At 39.6% G+C, this 19,264-nt stretch overlaps 1 protein-coding gene across 3 annotated transcripts in view; it reads right to left on the bottom strand.

The window, feature by feature from the left end:
- LOC136715894 (metal transporter CNNM2) overlaps positions 1-17,353 on the bottom strand; it is a 62,486-nt gene extending 45,133 nt beyond the window's left edge. For all 3 annotated transcript variants that reach the window (XM_066693294.1, XM_066693295.1, XM_066693296.1), the window contains exon 1: positions 15,280-17,353. In XM_066693294.1, the coding sequence (XP_066549391.1) occupies positions 15,280-16,762 (1,483 nt within the window). In that variant the 5' untranslated portion in view covers positions 16,763-17,353. The remainder of the gene's footprint in view (positions 1-15,279) is intronic.
- Between the last annotated feature and the right edge of the window lie 1,911 nt (positions 17,354-19,264).

The raw sequence follows: 19,264 nt of genomic DNA, 5'->3' as shown, positions 1-19,264 counted from the left end.
AAAGACAACAAAGTAACAGGGAGGTTGCCGCTTCACTCGTAGTAGTACTCGTAGACTTTTTCGAAACCTTCTTTTAAACCCATATCTTCCATAGTTCACCAACAGTCAACAAAAGCCAAGGCAAAGTCTAGGTGTGAGTTTAGTTTTTCAGCAATGTACTACTAAGGCATTTCAAAACAGGATCAATGGGGATTAGGCTTGTATGTATCAGCTTGCCTACAAAAATGTATCCTTGTTACAAGCAAACTGAATGCACAACTATTGCTGATCTGAACAACAACAACAACAACAACAACAACAAATAATGCCATTACTTTGAAATTACTTGACAGCTTTATTAATTATATTCTGTATTCCACCTAATTTGTTTTAGATGCCTGCTCTGTTGCATTGGACCAGTTAAACTCCAGGTGGAGAGAATAATTTGCTCATGGCCCCCATCAGAAAAAACAGAATACAATTAATTATATGAAGACCTAGTCCTGCAAATGTTGACTATTGTCATTTCCCATCCTATACCCAGTTAGATTTAAAGTGCTCTTCACAGAGTGATGAGGCTGTAAACTTGCGATAAATGACATAGTATATCTAACCTACTGACAGTGCTAACTCTCTTTACAGTCATGTAATGAACACTTCTCAAATTGCTGGCACGTGATCTTATTTTGCAATGGTTTTAGTTATTTTCATGGGGTTTACAATCAAGGTCAAAGCCTGATTAAATCCAAGATCCTGTGACTTCACACAGAAGTTAAAGTTCATTGCCCTTGAAGCTGCTGTATTTTCTCTGTGCCACTGTCACACCATCTATAATCATTCTAATCCTGCTTTAATTTTAAAATTATATCTCACACTGACAACATATCATAGATTTGTACTGCTTGTATCATTAAATGTGTCCATTTTGATGCTAGTTCCTATCCACAACTTCCATAAAGAAGACAATCAAACACAATATGCAAACAGTGCATCTGGAAAGTATTCACAGCTCTTCACTTTTTCCACATTTTGTTATGTTCTATTCTATTCTACAAACAATACCCCATAATGACAACGTGAAAGAAGTTTGTTTGAAATCTTTGCAAATGTATTAAAAATAAAAAACAAAAAAAGCACATGTACATAAGTATTCACAGCCTTTGCCATGACACTCAAAATTGAGCTCAGGTGCATCCTGTTTCCACTGATCATCCTTGAGATGTTTCTACAACTTGATTGGAGTCCACCTGTGGTAAATTCAGTTCATTGGACATGATTTGGAAAGGCACACACCTGTCTATATAAGGTCCCACAGTTAACAGTGCATGTCAGAGCACAAACCAATCCATAAAGTCCAAGGAATTGTCTGTAGACCGCCGAGACAGGATTGTATCGAGGCACAGATCTGGGGAAGGGTACAGAAAAATGTCTGCAGCATTGAAGGTCCCAATGAGCACAGTGGCCTCCATCATCTATAAATGGAAGAAGTTTGGAACCACCAGGACTCTTCCTAGAGCTGGCCACTCAGCCAAACTGAGCAATCGGGGTAGAAGGGCCTTAGTGAGGGAGGTGACCAAGAACCCGATGGTCACTCTGACAGAGCTCCAGCATGTCTCTCTGGAGAGAGGAGAACCTTCCAGAAGAACAACCATCTCTGCAGCACTCCACCAATCAGGCCTGTATGGTAGAGTGGCCAGACAGAAGCCACTCCTCAGTAAAAGGCACATGACAGCCCGCCTGGAGTTTGCCAAAAGGCACCTGAAGGACTCTCAGACCATGAGCAACAAAGATTGAACTCTTTGGCCTGAATGGTAAGCGTCATGTCTGGAGGAAACCAGGCACCGCTCATCACCTGGTCAATACCATCCCTACAGTGAAGCATGGTGGTGGCAGCATCATGCTGTGGAGTTTTGTTTTTTTCAGCGGCAGGAACTGGAAGACTAGTCAGGATTGAAGGAAAGATGAATGCAGCAATGTACAGAGACATCCTTGATGAAAACCTGCTCCAGAGCACTCTGGACCTCAGACTGGGGTGAAGGTTAATCTTCCAACAGGACAACTACCCTTAGCACACAGCCAAGATAACAAAAGAGTGGCTACAGGACAACTCTGTGAATGTCCTTGAGTGGCCCAGCCAGAGCCCAGACTTGAACCCGATTGAACATGTCTGGAGAGATCTGAAAATGGCTGTGCACCGACGCTCCCCATCCAACCTGACGGAGCTTGAGATGTCCTGCAAAGAAGAATGGGAGAAACTGCCCAAAAATAGGTGTCCCAAGCTTGTAGCATCATACTCAAAAAGACTTGAGGCTGTAATTGGTGCCAAAGGTGCTTCAACAAAATAATGAGCAAAGGCTGTGAATACTTATGTACATGTGCTTTTTATTTTTAATAAATTTGCAAAGATTTCAAACTTCTTTCACGTTGTCGTTATGGGATATTGTTTGTAGAATTTTGAGGAAAAAAATATTGAATTTAATCCATTTTGGAATAAGGCTGTAACATAACAAAATGTGGAAAAGTGAAGTGCTGTGAATACTTTCCGGATGCACTGTATTACATGTGCTTTTAGCACAGGGGAAACTAAGTAATCCTGGAAAACACAAAAACAGCACAGCATTTCTCTGGAGTGCCTTTGCCCATATATAAGCCCCTAGGTAGGTTGTGAAACACTCTCATATCCACATTAGCCACTGTCCTGTGATCTGTACTGCAACGTCCCTGCAAATCCACACAAATCGGCTTTCCCCAGCTGCCGGATCAAACTGGCACTCGTTAAATATCGGGCAATTCCATTAAACAGATGCAAGATGAGTGCCCTTTGAGATTAATTAAAAAGTCTATTAATAATAGTTGTTTGGAAAATTACATCATTTTGATTTATGAAATGGTCTGCTGTTTTACTTTGTCAATAGGACACCTTAAAATTATTAAAGTTAAAATTGTGTGAGTGTACCAGCTGAGCAGATTCATCATTCTCTATTAAGGATTAACTCAATTTAGTCCATCTGCAATTTAGCAACATCCAATCTGGTTAGTAGTTAATTATTGTGGTCTACTGCATCCACCTGACCCGTTTCATACGGTGTGTGGTTAGCTAATCTTGTGTAATCATTAAAATCAATTTTCTAAGAAAAATAAATCACAGGGACTGAAATGCAACACTAATGCAACCCATTTGCAACCTGATCATAGTGAAAATCTTAGTAGCTGGTGCATTTATCTGGAATGATGTCCTACAATTTAGAATCGTGTTGGTCCAAGCTTGGAGTATTGTAAGTGTCCCCAGGAGTCCAGTATCTTAACCTTGTGTCAGATCTACCCAGAACAATGTGATAAGTATATCAAGAGATAGGCATAGCAATGCAAACATGGAACACAAGATAGGCATGTCTTAATGATGAGCACAAAGATTTTTTTTCAGTTGTTTTTTTTTCCCCTCTCTAACTTTAACAGTAATAATAATCAATTTCCAGAAAACTTGAAACCTAGAGTACATTTTGCAAATAGAATTAACCTACATAAAGTTTCCTGCATATTAATTCAATCCCAAATGGCAAAGTTAATTTGTAATCAAATCACTTCACACTAATTAAGAGTTAAGGCTCTTGAACAGAATGAACACATTCACTTTATTCACAACTTCAAAGGGCCTGTTTTACGGACTGAAAATAATGAAAAAAAAAATAATTGTGTGCTAATTTATAATACATAGTATACCTAACTGATTATATAGGCCTATAACACATTTACATTCTTCAGGGGAATTAAACCACAGACCTATCATTTCCTTTTATGTATCTTATAACGTTATGTACTTTTTTTTTTTCTGTAGAAGAGAATTATCTGTGGAATACTCAAAAGTAGCTTTTGAGGAGTAGCGTAGAAAGAAAACAAAAAGTAAGATCCAAGTTTAATCTTCTGTCACATCATTAAACCTTCGATCACGTGATCCAACAACTTGAACTGTGGCTTTAATCTGAGAAAAAAATAAAACAGAAATCTGCCGTTTAAACCACAGTGGTCGTAATTAAAATGCTCAGTGGTCGGAAACCTTTTATTTTGCTGGCCACATGACAGTGTTGATTGTTTTTGACGTGCCTGTGTCTTAAAAGCAAGGTTTTGATCACTAAGGTATGTCATGCCTGCAATGACTGCATTTACCGTCTTTTGATTTGTATCTGCGGTTCTGTAGAGATAGTTATTGACCCTGTTAAACTTCTAGTCCAGCAAATAAAAAGCACCCTGAACCCTGTGCAATGCTGACACTGTACACAACTCATTTCAATATGCGGAGCTATCTTTTCTGGGGGTTTTCTTGGCAGCTGGAAAGTTATTTGAACTTAACACTGGGAAATCACTGAAATCAAAGATACAGAGGGAAAGGTGAATTAAGAAAATAAAGGGGGAGGGGAAGAAAAAAAGATGAGTAAGAGAAATGTAAACATTTTTAGTCTTCCAAAAATACATAATGATGATGATGATGATTTCCCTGAACTTAAGAGTCATTGAATGGAATTCCAGCATGGAATGCCCAAAACCGAGTAGATAATTTCACATCAGTGTTTATGTGGCCCCACTAATCCAGCAGCAAGCGCCCTGTGCTGTCAACATGCTGCCTCCTATGCCCTCGGACACAATGGAACACGGATTACAGGCCGAGAACACAAAGGTTGGAATTCTCAAGACATTATCGGAATTCAGGGAACTGGGGCCTACGTTAGCCAAAACAAAGCTTGGGGAATAATTAGGCACAACCTGACAGGATTGTAGTTGTACAGCGTATATGATTATTCTCTCTTTTTTTGTTTTTTCCCCCAAACATATAAAAAGCAATCACATACCACACGAGGCAGCGCATTTCACTCATCCAGATTCCAAGGAGTATGGTGTGGGAGGGGGGACAACAGCTCTGAACAGAGTGTACAAGTGCAGGACTGGGAATTGTTTTCCTGCGCTTCATTAACCCAGATGTCTGCCAGTAAGAGGCAGGAATTTACCATCATGCAAGGGAACCATCCCCCTGTTTGGAAATCAACTATAAAAATATAAGACCTCAAAACCAATCAGTTACAAACCATCCCTGAACTTCAGCGCAAAGTTTTGTTATGGTGTGGCTTACAAAAACACAACAAAGCAACAACAAAATGAAAACCAATGATTAAAACTCCAGCACAATGCATGTTCATTAAAGTCTTCTATAGACGCAGACCTGCACGTGAACTTAAGGATGCTGCCAGAAAGCGTGCCACTCCATTCCTAATTAAAGTAACGTCCATGTGCTTTGCAGCCTATGAGGAGTATCTGACCACATTCTGTTGTACTGGCCCTGCTAGCAGCTCTCTTTGGGAGTGGAATGGAGACTAGTTTCTTGGCAGATCTAATGAAAGCGAGCACATGGTCCAGCTCAGCACCATTCATAACACCACAATGCATTTCCTGACTTTGCTCACACTATACAGATGAAGCCAAAGAAGCAAACACTGGTCCATGTGTTTTTGTTATTTTTTCTTCAATTTGGAATCTCCAACTTGTGACCAACTATCACAGTAACACAACTGACTGGAAGCAACGTACGGACGTCCAGACTACTGGATTTCCATCTTGACTTAAACACTGAAAATAACAAATGTATCCAGCCTGAAGAACAGTACCCTCTTGTGTTCATAGAAAAATACACAATAAAAGGAGCTCTCAATTTAAACACCATATGGAAATGGACATTAAATATCACTCAATCAAAAAATGATTTTTTCTTGAAGATGGATAAGAACTGTTCCTATGGAAACATGCATCATGGATTCCTTATATCCAGGGTGCAGACAAGATGCATGTTATACTGTACTGCTTGCAAGAATACTTACTTCAGAGTAGTACAGGAGCATTAAGATTTCATAGATCCAGATGTGACCAGAATGGGCTCCAAATAGTAATACAGCAAAGGTGTACTAATTACAATATAGGCAAATTAAGACATGTCCCTTCTGAAAAAAGACAGGCATTTAAAATTAATTGGAAGTTTGTTACATACACTTTGTAGCCTCAAGTACAACTACATGACTAGTTACGCCATAGATAACAATATGAGAGTAATATGTCTTTAACGGAAGGAGTGGTGGTCGCAAAAACAATGTTAACAGCAGTGTCTGTGAGACATGGGATGTGTGTAGTAATGCCAGATCAGACAGGCTTTGTGAATGTACACAAGCTCAACTTGCGCTTCTCAATTGTTTCGCTAATCTGTTTTAAGTCAATTTTGCGCTGCACCAGAATTTGAGGAATGTGGGCCATTTCAAGAACAGAGCTTTTCATTAGGACTTCATATAGTCGGGAATAGCATTGCTATTAACACAGTAAAATGCAAAACTATCAACATACATATGCAGATATACAGTATTTCAAATAACAGATATACATACACGAATATGTTATCCTAGACTAACAGTCAAGCAAACCTTAGTATGTAAAAAAAATCCAGGTGGTATTTGGTGCAAACCAATCCCCCAACAACCATTCTACCTGCATGTCAAGTTAAAGTGTGTGTCTCTCTCTCTCGCTCTCTCAAACACAAGGAGAGCAAATGGCCCCATTAAGCATTCAGTGAAGGTCTATTTTTGCAGTCTGCATTAAAATTGTATATTGATTGCAAGGTTCTGAAAACCCGTTTCCATTGGTTATTGTTTTGTGCAGGAATACCTAGTCAGCAGGACAATTAATATGCAGATTTTGGGACAGACAAGCATGAACACATCCAGGATTCTTCAATAACTTCAAATAGTCTAGAAATTAATGCACATCAAATCTTTGCTAAAGAAGCAAAATGTCAAAATCTACAGTTGAACAATTGAACTGCAACTTGTGCTATCTCCACATATTTGAAATGCCACTAAAGTGTGAGCCATCTTTGTACAGAATAGGATTTCTACACCGATGTCAGCAGAAACACGTAATGTAAGCCACACATGAGTCACCACACCATCCAAACTGAACCCAAATGCAATCTGCTGGTGGAGGTTTGAATGACAAACACCTGACCACACAAAACAAAACAGAGCAAGTGCAATAGTTTAAAAGGAAATAACACTAGACGAGGCACGTTTTTTTTTTTTTTTTACATCCTTAATGGACATGGCTGTACACAGAATCAAAATGCCAACAATATTTACTGTAGTGGCTGCAATCTCTGTGAGAGTCTGCTCTGCTCATTACTACCTCTGTAAGTTGGCAGCACATCAGAAGCAGCATGGATGGGGGGGTAGTGGGGGAAAGCAGGTCAAATCTGCCAGAATGTTGAATTTGTCCTGCATACAGAGTAGCTGACCAGTTCAAAACAGTTGGGGGGTGGGGGGGTGGAACAGGTGCACCTTTCTTCTCAACAATTCCTGAACAAATTGTTTTTTTATTTGCTTTTGTTTTTGTTATTATTACTGTGAAATAACATAATCACAAACATTCTGTTCCAAAGTGTTTTGCCTTACAAACGATTGGGGGAAAACTCCACATTAAGGAATACATACAAAGTATATAGAACATTGAAACAGAAATGGAGGAACAACCAATTTTAGGCCCTGTCAAATCCAATGCATAGGCAATTTACTGAGCTCAGAGGTGATGAATCGCTAATCATGATTTAGGCCTACTCTTCAGGTATTGGCTTGACTAGCAATTTAGAAATCTTTCTAAGAATTAAACCTATACCTACATAGAACTAGTTTCACACTTCCAGATTATCATTCGTTTTTTACTAAACAGTGTTATTTTAGCCATGGTCATCCAAGACTATTGCTTAGCAAGGTCTATGAATCCAGCTGATCACGTATCTCACACGAAAACAAGTGGCTCTTATATAGGGAATGTCCTACTCACTACGTGTGGGACTTCAAAATCATGAAAGGTCTGCAGATCTGCAGGGACACACAGACCCAGGGACACAAATGGAAATTGGGCTTCAAGGCATTCAAGACGGAAAACTGGAGACACTTCTTCACAGAGAGAGTCCTCACAATCTGGAACAAACTCCCCAGCGATGTGGTAGAAGCTGAAAACTTGGGAACATTTCAAAATATACTAGATAAGATCCTTAGATCACTTAGTTACTAATTGACACCAAACAAGCATGTTGATGCGTCAAATGGCCTCCTCTCGTTTGTAAGCTTTCTTATGTTTGTATCAGTCTACAGCACAACTTTGCATACCACCACATCCCCAAGCAGCCTTACTCTGTGGAAAACAGGTTTGAGAGGTTTTGATTGCACGCTTACAAAGATGTTCTCCCTGGAGCACACTTCTTAGCCAAGAATGTTTAGGAAGGATTTTGCACACCCTAACAATAAGAAAAAGATGGCACTGATGTACAATAATTCAATAACAAAGGGTACAACCTTAGATTCAGAAGGTGACATTATTTTAATGAGCATATGTTATCAAGAGTTTGGGTCAATCAACTTCATGCCCAAGGGCAGAGGAACAGGAGATTAAGTATATCATTATTTTTATGTTACCAGTGATAGTGATTTCCTAGTTTAACTGACCATTTTAATATACATTGCTCTGGAGTTGTCAGAGCTGAAATGTGACATGGTGTGCTTTGTCAATGCCATTTTGACAACCGCACTCTCTCTGTGGCCAAAGGAAGTCTATCCAGATGACATGTTTCAGGAATGGTCTCCAATCATGACACAAGGGAGAGTAACACTAACAGGCATGCGAGTGTTTCACAGTAAGTTGGCACAGTACAATCCCAGGGTTGTGCAGGTCAGACTTTTCTTTAGAACCATCAAATAAACGGTGCCTTGCCTTGGCTTACTCCATTAAGGAACCACTTTCCTCTCTGCAGGAAAGGAAGGCCATATGCTGACCTATTCAACAGAAGGTGAACATATTAAGGAAAAAATAAACAAGATTAATGTGCCTCCTAATCAGGGTTACTTCCTTAGTGAGGGTCAGTAAACAAAATAAACATTTCTCACTGTCAGCTGCAGTTACTGCAAGAGTGTTGCTGCACACCACACAAAACGAGGAGAAAGACTTCATACACACCACTCACACGGTGCTAAAACACACACTTTAACACAGGTGGATGACACAAGACTGAATAGATATCTGCTGTTCTCCAATTTACACCTTGCAGGTCGCTAATGTTCATTTCCTAGAAATGAGAAGACTTGGCTTTATTCCAGGGGTCCTCCGGGGGGTAAAAAATACTTTTTAAAAGGAAACTGAATGAATGAAGCATCTGCAAATCAATACCAATCCTAGATAGAAACAGGAAATGTGGTGGGTAAAGGATACAGCATGTTTCTGAAACCATTAGATCAAACTGTGAAATCAGCAATGAGAGAAACTTGATAATATGTTACACACATATCAATTGTGCATAACTTGTACTGCCTGACGGACCTATAAACCAAATACAAACATAGTAATATAAACCAATTAACCAAAATACAAAAACCTTACTCAAGTTTCCTTTCCGATATAGCAAATGAACACTTCCTAATACAGAACAAAATCTAAGATCTATTAAGTTTGCTAATGCAGCACTTAAAACCACTTGTCATAAACCTGTAAAATGTCTTGTTCAAACATTTTCAGACCATTTACCCTCAGAACAGAAGGAACTATAAAAGCGTTGTTTCCGAAAACTAATGATGGATACATTGCTTTAATGTTTAGGTAACAGCCTCGACAACCATGCTACCATAGCTGCAAACTAATATTCTATAGATAGAGCTGTGATATGGGAAAATGCAACATCAATCAAGACTGAACAAGTTAAAAGGACACAGCTGAGTCCATGTGACTCAAACAATGCTGAACAGTACCAAAATAGTTCAAATGCAAATGCAGCAAAGGATAAATTCCTACACACTGTCACATTCTGACCTTAGCTAAACCTGTTGTTTCAGTACATCAGTCTTCATGAAGTTAGTCTCCAGGTGAATGCAGTGCATGCCCTATTTGCTTTAAAAAGGTAAAGCCCTGATCAGGGAGGGTGTCCGGAACAGATAGCGAACTTTTGCAACCTGATATAATTTCCCTTTTGGAATCCCGGGGGCTTGTTAAGCTTGTGCTGGCCAAGACAAGACTGCACCTGTCAGTCAGGGGGGAAAAAAATCATAGGCTGGGGACTGCACTCAGATTTAAGAATCATCAAGCAAAGATTCCAATCTTATGCACTCTGATGTGTTCAAATGTACTTCAAGCCTGTAGAAGTCGGCAAATGGGAAGCTATGCTTTAATTTTAGGTTTTAAATGGCATGAAATGTTTGAAGAAAAAAAACTACCTTACATATATTACTGTTCTCAGTTGTCAATATTCAAATTATTAAAAAGGTCCTGAAGTCTTAAAAGAATTTGGACTTAAACATGATATGAATTATTCAGGTAATATATACCTGAACTGAACTGAGAAAGTATAGCAAAAAGTTAAATTCTCATGAGGTTCACACTCAGAATATTTAGTGAAAATTGACTAAAACGTCTAGACCGAAAACACTCCATCCCGAATAACTTAATTGGATTTGAAGAGAACTGTGCAAGTTCAATAACTTATGCAAATTAAAGTGACGACAGCACGGTTCTACTGGTACTGTGATGTATTAATCCTCTTATTTTACAAAACCCTAATAGAGTATTACACAAATGTCCATTAAAGATAGACAAAGAAAAGAAAGTGCTGAATCGATCTGATGTTTATTGTAAGAGGGCATTCCCTGAGAACCATGTCGACGTTCTCAGTCACTCCCACTATACCAGCCACTCATTTTACAGAACTTTAAAAGGAAAACTTCTAGGGAAATGTGATTTTTTTTAAAGACACTTCTGACATTGCTATAGATATTTCAGTACATGGACTTCACAGAATATTTGAAACAGGGGACAAAAATGCCAGTAACAATAAACAAACAAATCGCTGGAAATGAAGATTCATTATTCATATTAAATAAAATATGTATAGGGGTCACTTTAAGATGCGTCTCGCCTAAACCAACAAAAAGTACCAAACTTATACTTCATACTAAAGCATTTGTCTGTCATTTCTGATTTCTGGTATTAATGCATCACCTCAGAAAAGGGGGGTTAGTTAGAGTTAGGCCTGTTATTCATTATCCAAACAATTGCATTCCAGAAGCCCAACAATGGTTATCTCTGCAATCACCCCGAGAGGCAGGCAGGCTTAATCAGAGAGCCAGCAGTGAAGCAGAAGGTTACAACTGCTTTAACCTGTGAGATTAGACCGGCTCATAAACAAGATGCCCCCACCCGATAGCCTCACTGCTGCAGCATTTCCACACGTCCTGTTGCCTTGAAAAAAGGAGCAGAGAGAGAACCTTTGTAAACAAAAACACTAGATTTATGGCGATGCCAGTGCAGGGATTACTAATGGAAATGAAAACCAGCTACATCATGCAGTTTGGTCCAAGCCTTTGGACGCATTTTTTACAAGTGCAAGTGTCTATTGTTATAGGAAACAAATGTCAAGTAGCTTAGCTAAACACACCTGAAACTGTGCATTTTTCACAGGAAACGTACCTAAATAAATCCTTTCTGTTTGGCTGGTTGTACATAGCATGGTCATACATTTCAGAACACAGTTTTTTATTTACATTTTAATTAAAAGTATGAATAAGTCAAAGGGTTTCTTAGTACCTTGTTGAACTGAATGATACGGTGCATTTAGCAGGACTCAAAAACACCCAATAGGTTATAACCAATCAGGCCAACAAACTAAAATCTCAGTACAATTTAACACTTGCATTTAGAAATATCCAAAGCAATACTTTTTCACTGGATTTCAGTTTACTTCAATGAACCTGTGGAGCCGTTAGCTGTGGGTGGCAGTGAATGCTGTAGAGAACAGCTTCCATTTAACTGGTCCAATTGCTCAAGTTTCTCTCACCTAGTAATATATGAAATCCTCTCAAACTGAGGGAGATCTAAAACCCCAGGCTGCCTGCAGGGTCACTGCAAAACCCTGACCCTTTCCTGGGAATTCAGGGTTACCGGGTTTACATTAATCCAGCACAAATACCCAAGAATGGAATACTGCTTTCTACTGTAATCAGTGGCAGGCATTCCTACCAAATTATTTTCCTTGCTTACCATTTGCACAGAGGTCTAAACATCTGTATGTACTGTACAAAACATGCAGTGATGCTAAATAAGGGCATGTGAAAACATAAAGGAAAACTGTATTTCATACCTTAAGCTCAGTGTTCATAAATCATATTATATTTATACTATCCTCTGTAAGCCATATTTTGTAGCAAGAGACATCAATAAATCACAGCTAAAATTAATTTCGAATTAACATCCGAACTGAAGTGCAATTCAAATGCAGATTGTTGAAGGTACAACATGATAGGCTATACTGAAAACACACAGGGCTATCGGCAAACAGCCTAAGTGGCCTGAGAGTCCAGTTGGAAAAACAGTTTTTTGGAGCGTTTTGTTTTTAACACAGTGGGTCGAGAGTTTTAGAAAGAGTGCAGATCCCAGTACTTTCATAACAACTCCATTTTATATTTTCAACCTCTCTAAAAACAAATCAGCAACGGCAATTGTCCATAACCTCAAGGGTAATAATATTACTTTAGCTGTTAGATGCAAAACAACTCTTGGCTCACTGCACAAGATACACAATAACAAAGCAGCTTCATAAAGAAAAAGGCAGATGTCAGACTTTAATTAAAATCATTGCCATCTCCAAACAAATACCTGCTGTACAAGTCTTCAGCTATCAATTTGCCACTTCACAAAATATAATGCAAATGAAAATCAAGCCGAGGCATTAACAAACAACAAAACATGCAAGGTTATTTGATACTTTCTACCCGAGGTGAGTACTTTGTGCATTTATAGTACATGTATAGAATAGCAACTGTGTATCCCATTTAAAATCTTTCAGTTGCATTAAAGGTATTTATTTAGTCTGCTTAGAAATAAATAAATAAACCTTGAAGCTGCAGAAGCAAAGAAAACAATATCATCCAAATCATTGCAATGAGCAGCATATGAAAACAAGAACAACATGATCAGGCACAAAGTTGTGTAGAGAAGAAATCATTTTAACTCCCATCCATGCACAGTGGATTACATTTGTTATAGTGAACTGTCCAAAGCTTTACAAGTCAACAAGCAAAGCAAAGCAAATCAAAGCTGGATTTTGGTGCTATACTCTAGGGATTCTTGAAAAGTGTTGTGCATAAAATAAGGCAACGCATAATGTAAATTCAATATTACCAAGGCAAAAACAAGTCTCCTATTTAATAAGGTGTACCAACTGTTGGGAGTACTTGAAAATACTTTCTTCTAGGTTGCAGATTTGTAACCTTAAACTATTGCAGGAGCATAGTAAAGAATGAGAGCAAGGTCTACAGGATATTTTCTATTCGTTTCATCGCCGCAATTATAGCGTTGCCTTCTCTGCATGGGGATGATAGTTTTCGTGTAAGTGGTAAGCATGTATAAATTACATTTTAACTCTTTAAACAAGCAATTAAGTGTTTGTTTATTGCACTCCATACTTAATGTTAACTAACTTACAAACTAGGCTAGTATTATTAATAATCATCATCATTTATGCGTCATTCCATGATGTTTTGTATTTTTCAAACACTTCAAGGAACAATTGAATCACACATAAAACAAGAAAGTTACTTCGGGTTTTTATCTTCAATAGCATAAAAAAAAAGTTTCGCTTTCTCCCAACATCCGGATAAAACTGACTGTTCAACGTTTTAGCTCAGAATCGCTATCTAACACTTTTTGAAACATTATACAGTTAAACAGGTAGTGCCCAAATAATATATTTGTACGTATCAGTTATTGAAAAAAATTAATGCCCACTGTTTCACTTCTTCAAAACCACTGAAAATTACAATTAAAAAATAAAATAAAGCGAGATCGGATTGAGTGAGATAAAGTGGTTGTTTTTTATAGTTACAATCTGGAATCCGTTCAGTTCAATACAGATATTGTTTAAAAGCAGTATATCTTTTTGTTTGACTGCTTGGTTTTGTTGCTGGAAATGCTACCGTTTACTAAATCTGCCCTGAGCTTTTTGCCTTGGTTCACTTCATGGTTCATGCAGCACTCAATGGCATGAAACGGCCTGGGACAACAGCGATGAAGGTCGGCCAATGTAATTTTATTACCCGAACTAAAAAAACAATGATTTTATAGGTTTTGTTTTAAACTGACTAACAAATATTAACAACAGAAATCCAAACACAAATGTGGTGCCTGGTAGTTGAAGATGAGGGGTTTGGCGACAATTAATGTAAATTACACACAAATACACACACACACACATTAAATATATTATTGATTATAATAATAATGATTATAATTATGATCATAATCACAATACTAGAAAAAACAACGTGTGTGTATATATATAGATAGATAGATATAGATTTTATTTAAAATAAGAAATCGCAAGCGTTCAATCGAAAGCGCAAAAAGCGTGTAAATAAAAAAAAACTGTAGTTATTTAGCCCAATCCATTATAATGGTCGGGTTATTTTAGAGCAGATTTCCGAAAATCTGCACTTTTAAACCAATTACGATACCAGAAAAGTGCGGATCTGTGCATAACTGTGGAAATCCGCGGTACATTATCTTGACCACTGCCATCACTGCTCATAAACCTCTCCGTACAGTAGAATCTGAGACCCGTGTCCACCAGATAGCCCAATGCGGAAAACCACATACAAAAATACACACGGCAATCGTTTTTAATTATTAATTATTAAACTTAAAGACGAGACATCTTGGGGGGGGGGGGGGGGGGGGGGTGCATGAATGCATGATGCAGTGAGATTTATGGTTTGTTTACCGCAGGGTCTTGCAATGTGTTTGTGTAAGCGTTCATACAACACTGCTTCCTCAATTCTGCACAGTCGCAGAGATATACTCATCATCATCATCATCATCGAACCCTGTCTGATTATTTTATGAATCCACACATCTATCTGAAACTGTATCAATCTCAAATGTAGACCTCTCAGATACAAATGCTGCACTGTGGTATGAGCAGCCCCGCCAGGGTGTGCGATCAAGCCTGCTTTATGCCGGCTGAAGTGTAGTGGCCACCGGCAGAAATGCATCTATCCGCCCATATCCACCTGCTTCTCCCAGGCGCTCCGCACTGGCTGCGGTTCTGTGCGCCGCTGCGATTTACTGCAGTCAAGAGCATCCCTTTCTCCTTCAGCTGCACCAACTGCAGCCATTTCCTGAATGACAGTAAATAGTATTTATAATAATACATTTAAAAAATAATAATGAGTAGCCCACCTTTCTTGAACTCTTCCAGCATGGCATCCAGTTTGGTGTCATTGAACACAAAATGCAAGGGGTGGCTGTAGAACTTGGTGATGGTCTTGAGCGGCGTGCTGTCGTCCGGGTCCACGAAGGCCAAGTCTTTGACGAACAGCAGGTCCACAATGTTAGATCTTTCTCCCTCGAAGACGGGGATCCGGGTGTAGCCGCTCTCCATGATCTCGGACATGGTGTTGAAGTCCAGGATGGCGTCGGCGGTGATCATGAAACAGTCTCGCAGGGGGGTCATGACATCTTCCACGGTCTTAGTCCTGAGCTCCAGGGCGCCCTGGATGATGTTGAGCTCCTCTTTGACCAGGTCGTTGTAGGGATCCGTCACTCTCAGCATCTCCAAGAGCTTCTCCCTGTTGTACACAGTGCCTATCTCCTGCCCCAAGACGCAATCTAAAAGTTTGCTGACCGGGTATGAAGCCGGGAAAGTAAGCAGCATGAAAAATTTGGTCAGAAAGATGGTGTTGGCACCTACAGCCAGACCGTGCCGGGAACAGATGGCCTGGGGAACAATTTCTCCGAAGATCACGATCCCAATAGTGGAGACCACCACGGCTATCAGCCCAGAGCCGGCGATGTCATCAAGCAGGATGGTCAGGGTGGTGTTCACCAGAACGTTCCCCAGAAGAAGCGAGCAAAGCAAGTAATTCCCTTGACTGCGGACCGGCTCGATCTTCTTGGCGTAGTTCTTCTCCTTCTCTGTGCCGCAGTTCTGCACGATGCGTAGCTCCATGGGGTCAAGTGCCATCAGCCCCAAGTTCAAGCCACTGAACATGCCTGAGAGACACAGCAGCAGCGAGATGAAGATGACCTGCAACCAGAATGGCAGCAAGAACCTTCTCTCCTCCACCACTATCACTTTAGTGTCATCTCCGTCGTGGTAGATCCAGGTGGTCTCGGTCCAAGGGTCGTGCACTCCCGCCACAGTCGGTGTTGGCATGGCAACGCACAGGTAGTAAGCTTTACTCTTCTCAGTTTTCCGCAAAGGCTTGATTTCAATTTCCACTATCCCGGACGTCTTTCTATTTAATATAATGTTAGGTAAAATAATTATATCCGAGGTCCTAATGCCACAGGGATGGTAGTTCAAGGGATCCTCTTTGCTCTTACCATCTCCAGCAGTGCTGTCAATGCTGCCTATGACTTTACTCCGCTCATGCTCTGTGAAAGCAATTTTGGACCACGTCTCGTTGTTAATGTTTTGCCCATAGACCCTCAACTTGACCCGGGTCCTCTCGCTGACCCGCAGAGAACCCCCGTCCATAAAGGAAACGTCGTCCGTGTCCTCCAGCCTGAGCCCTATGATGACGGTCTCCTCTGCCCCTTCATCGGCGCTGGACAAGCTCACTAAACAGCCGCTGACTGTAAAGAAAACCAGAGCCAGAACTCGAACCCGGCTGAGCGCCGCCATCTTTAAAGTGGGCACTGTGGCAGAGCGCTCTGCCATTTTCACTGTGGGCAACCGCTTTTGAAAGAAGAGGGCTTTTAAAAATCACGACCAATCGGAGTCCGCCTTCATCTCCGCTGCGGGTTCCCTTGGCTCGGGCATCAGACCTGTCCGCTCCCTGTACGCGTCTCCAGCTCCTCTGACCGACAACACAGCTGAGCTAGCCCAGTATGAACTCGTGCTCCTCGTGATGCCCCCCGACCGACGGCCCCGTCACCCAATCAGGCAGCAGCACTACAGGGAGGCGGGGACCCGTCCCTTGCTGCAGCCAACGAGAAAAGACAACAAACACTGGAAGGCGGGGTCCGTGTTCGGGTTCTTACTCGTGACTTGTTTGCAAGGGGCTTGCGGGCAGCCAATGCGGAACTGTGTGGGGAGGGCCTGATGAAGGGGAGGGGAGAACGCCGGCCAATGGCTGCATCGTTCCCGCCTTCTTCCTGAAACATCTGTCAATACAGAGGCGTGCAGCTGCAGGTGGATAACAGGTGTAATGGCAATAAATAAGGGCTTTAGATTTCGTCCTCACTTAAAATCATTTCATCCGATCCTTTAACCTCGTGGATTTTCTCACAGCCTCCACACAACAGTTGTATTATTTCATATATGGTATAAAAAAAACATGAAACAAGGTCGGCTGGAAAACAGTCATATAAAGCATTATTTAATGCTGCCATTAAACTCTTGTTTTTATTACGATTGTTTAAATGAATATGTCCCTTTGATATATATATATATATTAGAGAGAGAGAGAGAGAGAGAGAGAGAGAATATAATACATTAAAGAAATCTTGGCTGTGTCACAAGTTTTTCTTATTGAAAAAATTATCACACACACACCATAAAAACCAACATTCATTACAATTGGAACCTTTTAACGAAAATAATACCTAGTTTGTTTATTATTAACGCCATTGGCATAAATAGTCAGTTATCTCCTTACCATAATTATGTTGAATGTATATTTTAAACATCAATGCATTTATTGGTGTTCACTTGGCATAATTCTGCTTTAATTTTAATCTGTATTTTAAATTGATGTGCTAACACTGGACGGTTAGTTTTCTAAATGTGTTTTTTTATTGGTTTCTTCAGAAAATGTAAGACCAATAAACTATTTTCAAAGGAATGGTTACCAAAAATATCCAGTGCTTCCGAATAATTATATATGCTTTAGAAGTGTATGCAGCAAAAAAAGAAAATCAATTAAAGTTTTTATTTGAATAAAGTCATTTTTCGAGAATCATAAATGATGTATGAGGAACGATAGTGTTCGTGTCGTCAGCATCCCAGGGGCGTGTTCTTCGAAAGCGCTGCTAAGGGGTGTGGCAGAGACTGTAGAAGGCGTAGTTGTCACTCATAACACATAGGAAATAATAGATCTTCCTAGAACAAAATCACTACAATTAAAACGCCACTAATTAATTTTAAAGAATGTAAATATATATGTCACAATTCCCCCCTTTGCGTAAATGTGTAGTTTGCTCTATAAATTATATAGTGCCACATAGAATGACTTACCTTTAATAAATCTGTGGAAACATACATCGACCTGTCTAGTTCGAATTGATTGATTTAATTTTCTATTTATTAGCAAAAGCACTTTACAAGGGTGACTCAAACTTGTAACAAAATAGATTAGAATAGATCACAGTCCTATACTTGTAGATGTGCTCTTACGTACAGTATAATGGTACTCTACACAAAGACATGTAATAGACCGGCTATAAGTGATACACCGTGTACAACATTTAAATAAGTAAATTGTATTCCTATGAAAAAAAAACAGAAGACATTCTAGTTGTTCTGTTAAGATATAACATAATATGAGCCTTATGGTATAATAATAAATACTTTTGTGGAGCTTTAGTAAAGTGTGCGAGTTCAATTTGTTTGACTAAGATAACATGTATAACAGCGAGAATACTGGGATATTAGTAATTACAATTCAATTTTAAGAAGTAAGTATTGCAGGGTAAGGAGTATTGAAGAATATGCAAAAGGTGAGGTGTGTAGAACATGTTAATGCCTAGTGTAATGGGCAGGGGCAAGTGTATGGACACAAATGATCTGTCCTTTAGCAATGCTCCAAATCTAGCTAAGCATCAGTCTTTGGGTTCATAGTATGGAAGAAAAACACTATTACTCTCTTACTCCAGCTTTGCCTTTCCAGAAGATTCCACACTGCTTAGTGCAAAACCCTGGTATGGACCACTGAACCACTGAAATGTTTTGCCTTAGAAGATGCTGCTGCAAGTATTGTGTGCTACTTCCCCCCCCTGCTGACAAATGGCAGTAGTGCAAAGTCATTCTGTAATTTGCATTGACACCACCATTCTTCTGGAAGCTGTGGTGGTTCTTTATTCACACATTTGAACCTTACGTTTTTGTGATTTGCAAGTAATCTGAATTAGATTCCCTGAATTGATGTGGGAAAATTAATTTTTAAAATGTTCAGGTTCCCTTTTTACTGGTTTTGAGACAAATGTGAGCAAAAGGAATGAC

This window comes from Amia ocellicauda, chromosome 20 (assembly GCF_036373705.1).
Source record: "Amia ocellicauda isolate fAmiCal2 chromosome 20, fAmiCal2.hap1, whole genome shotgun sequence".
Taxonomy (NCBI): Eukaryota; Metazoa; Chordata; class Actinopteri; order Amiiformes; family Amiidae; genus Amia; species Amia ocellicauda.
Note: the sequence above shows the minus strand (reverse complement) of the source record. Positions and strands in the feature narration are given on the sequence as shown.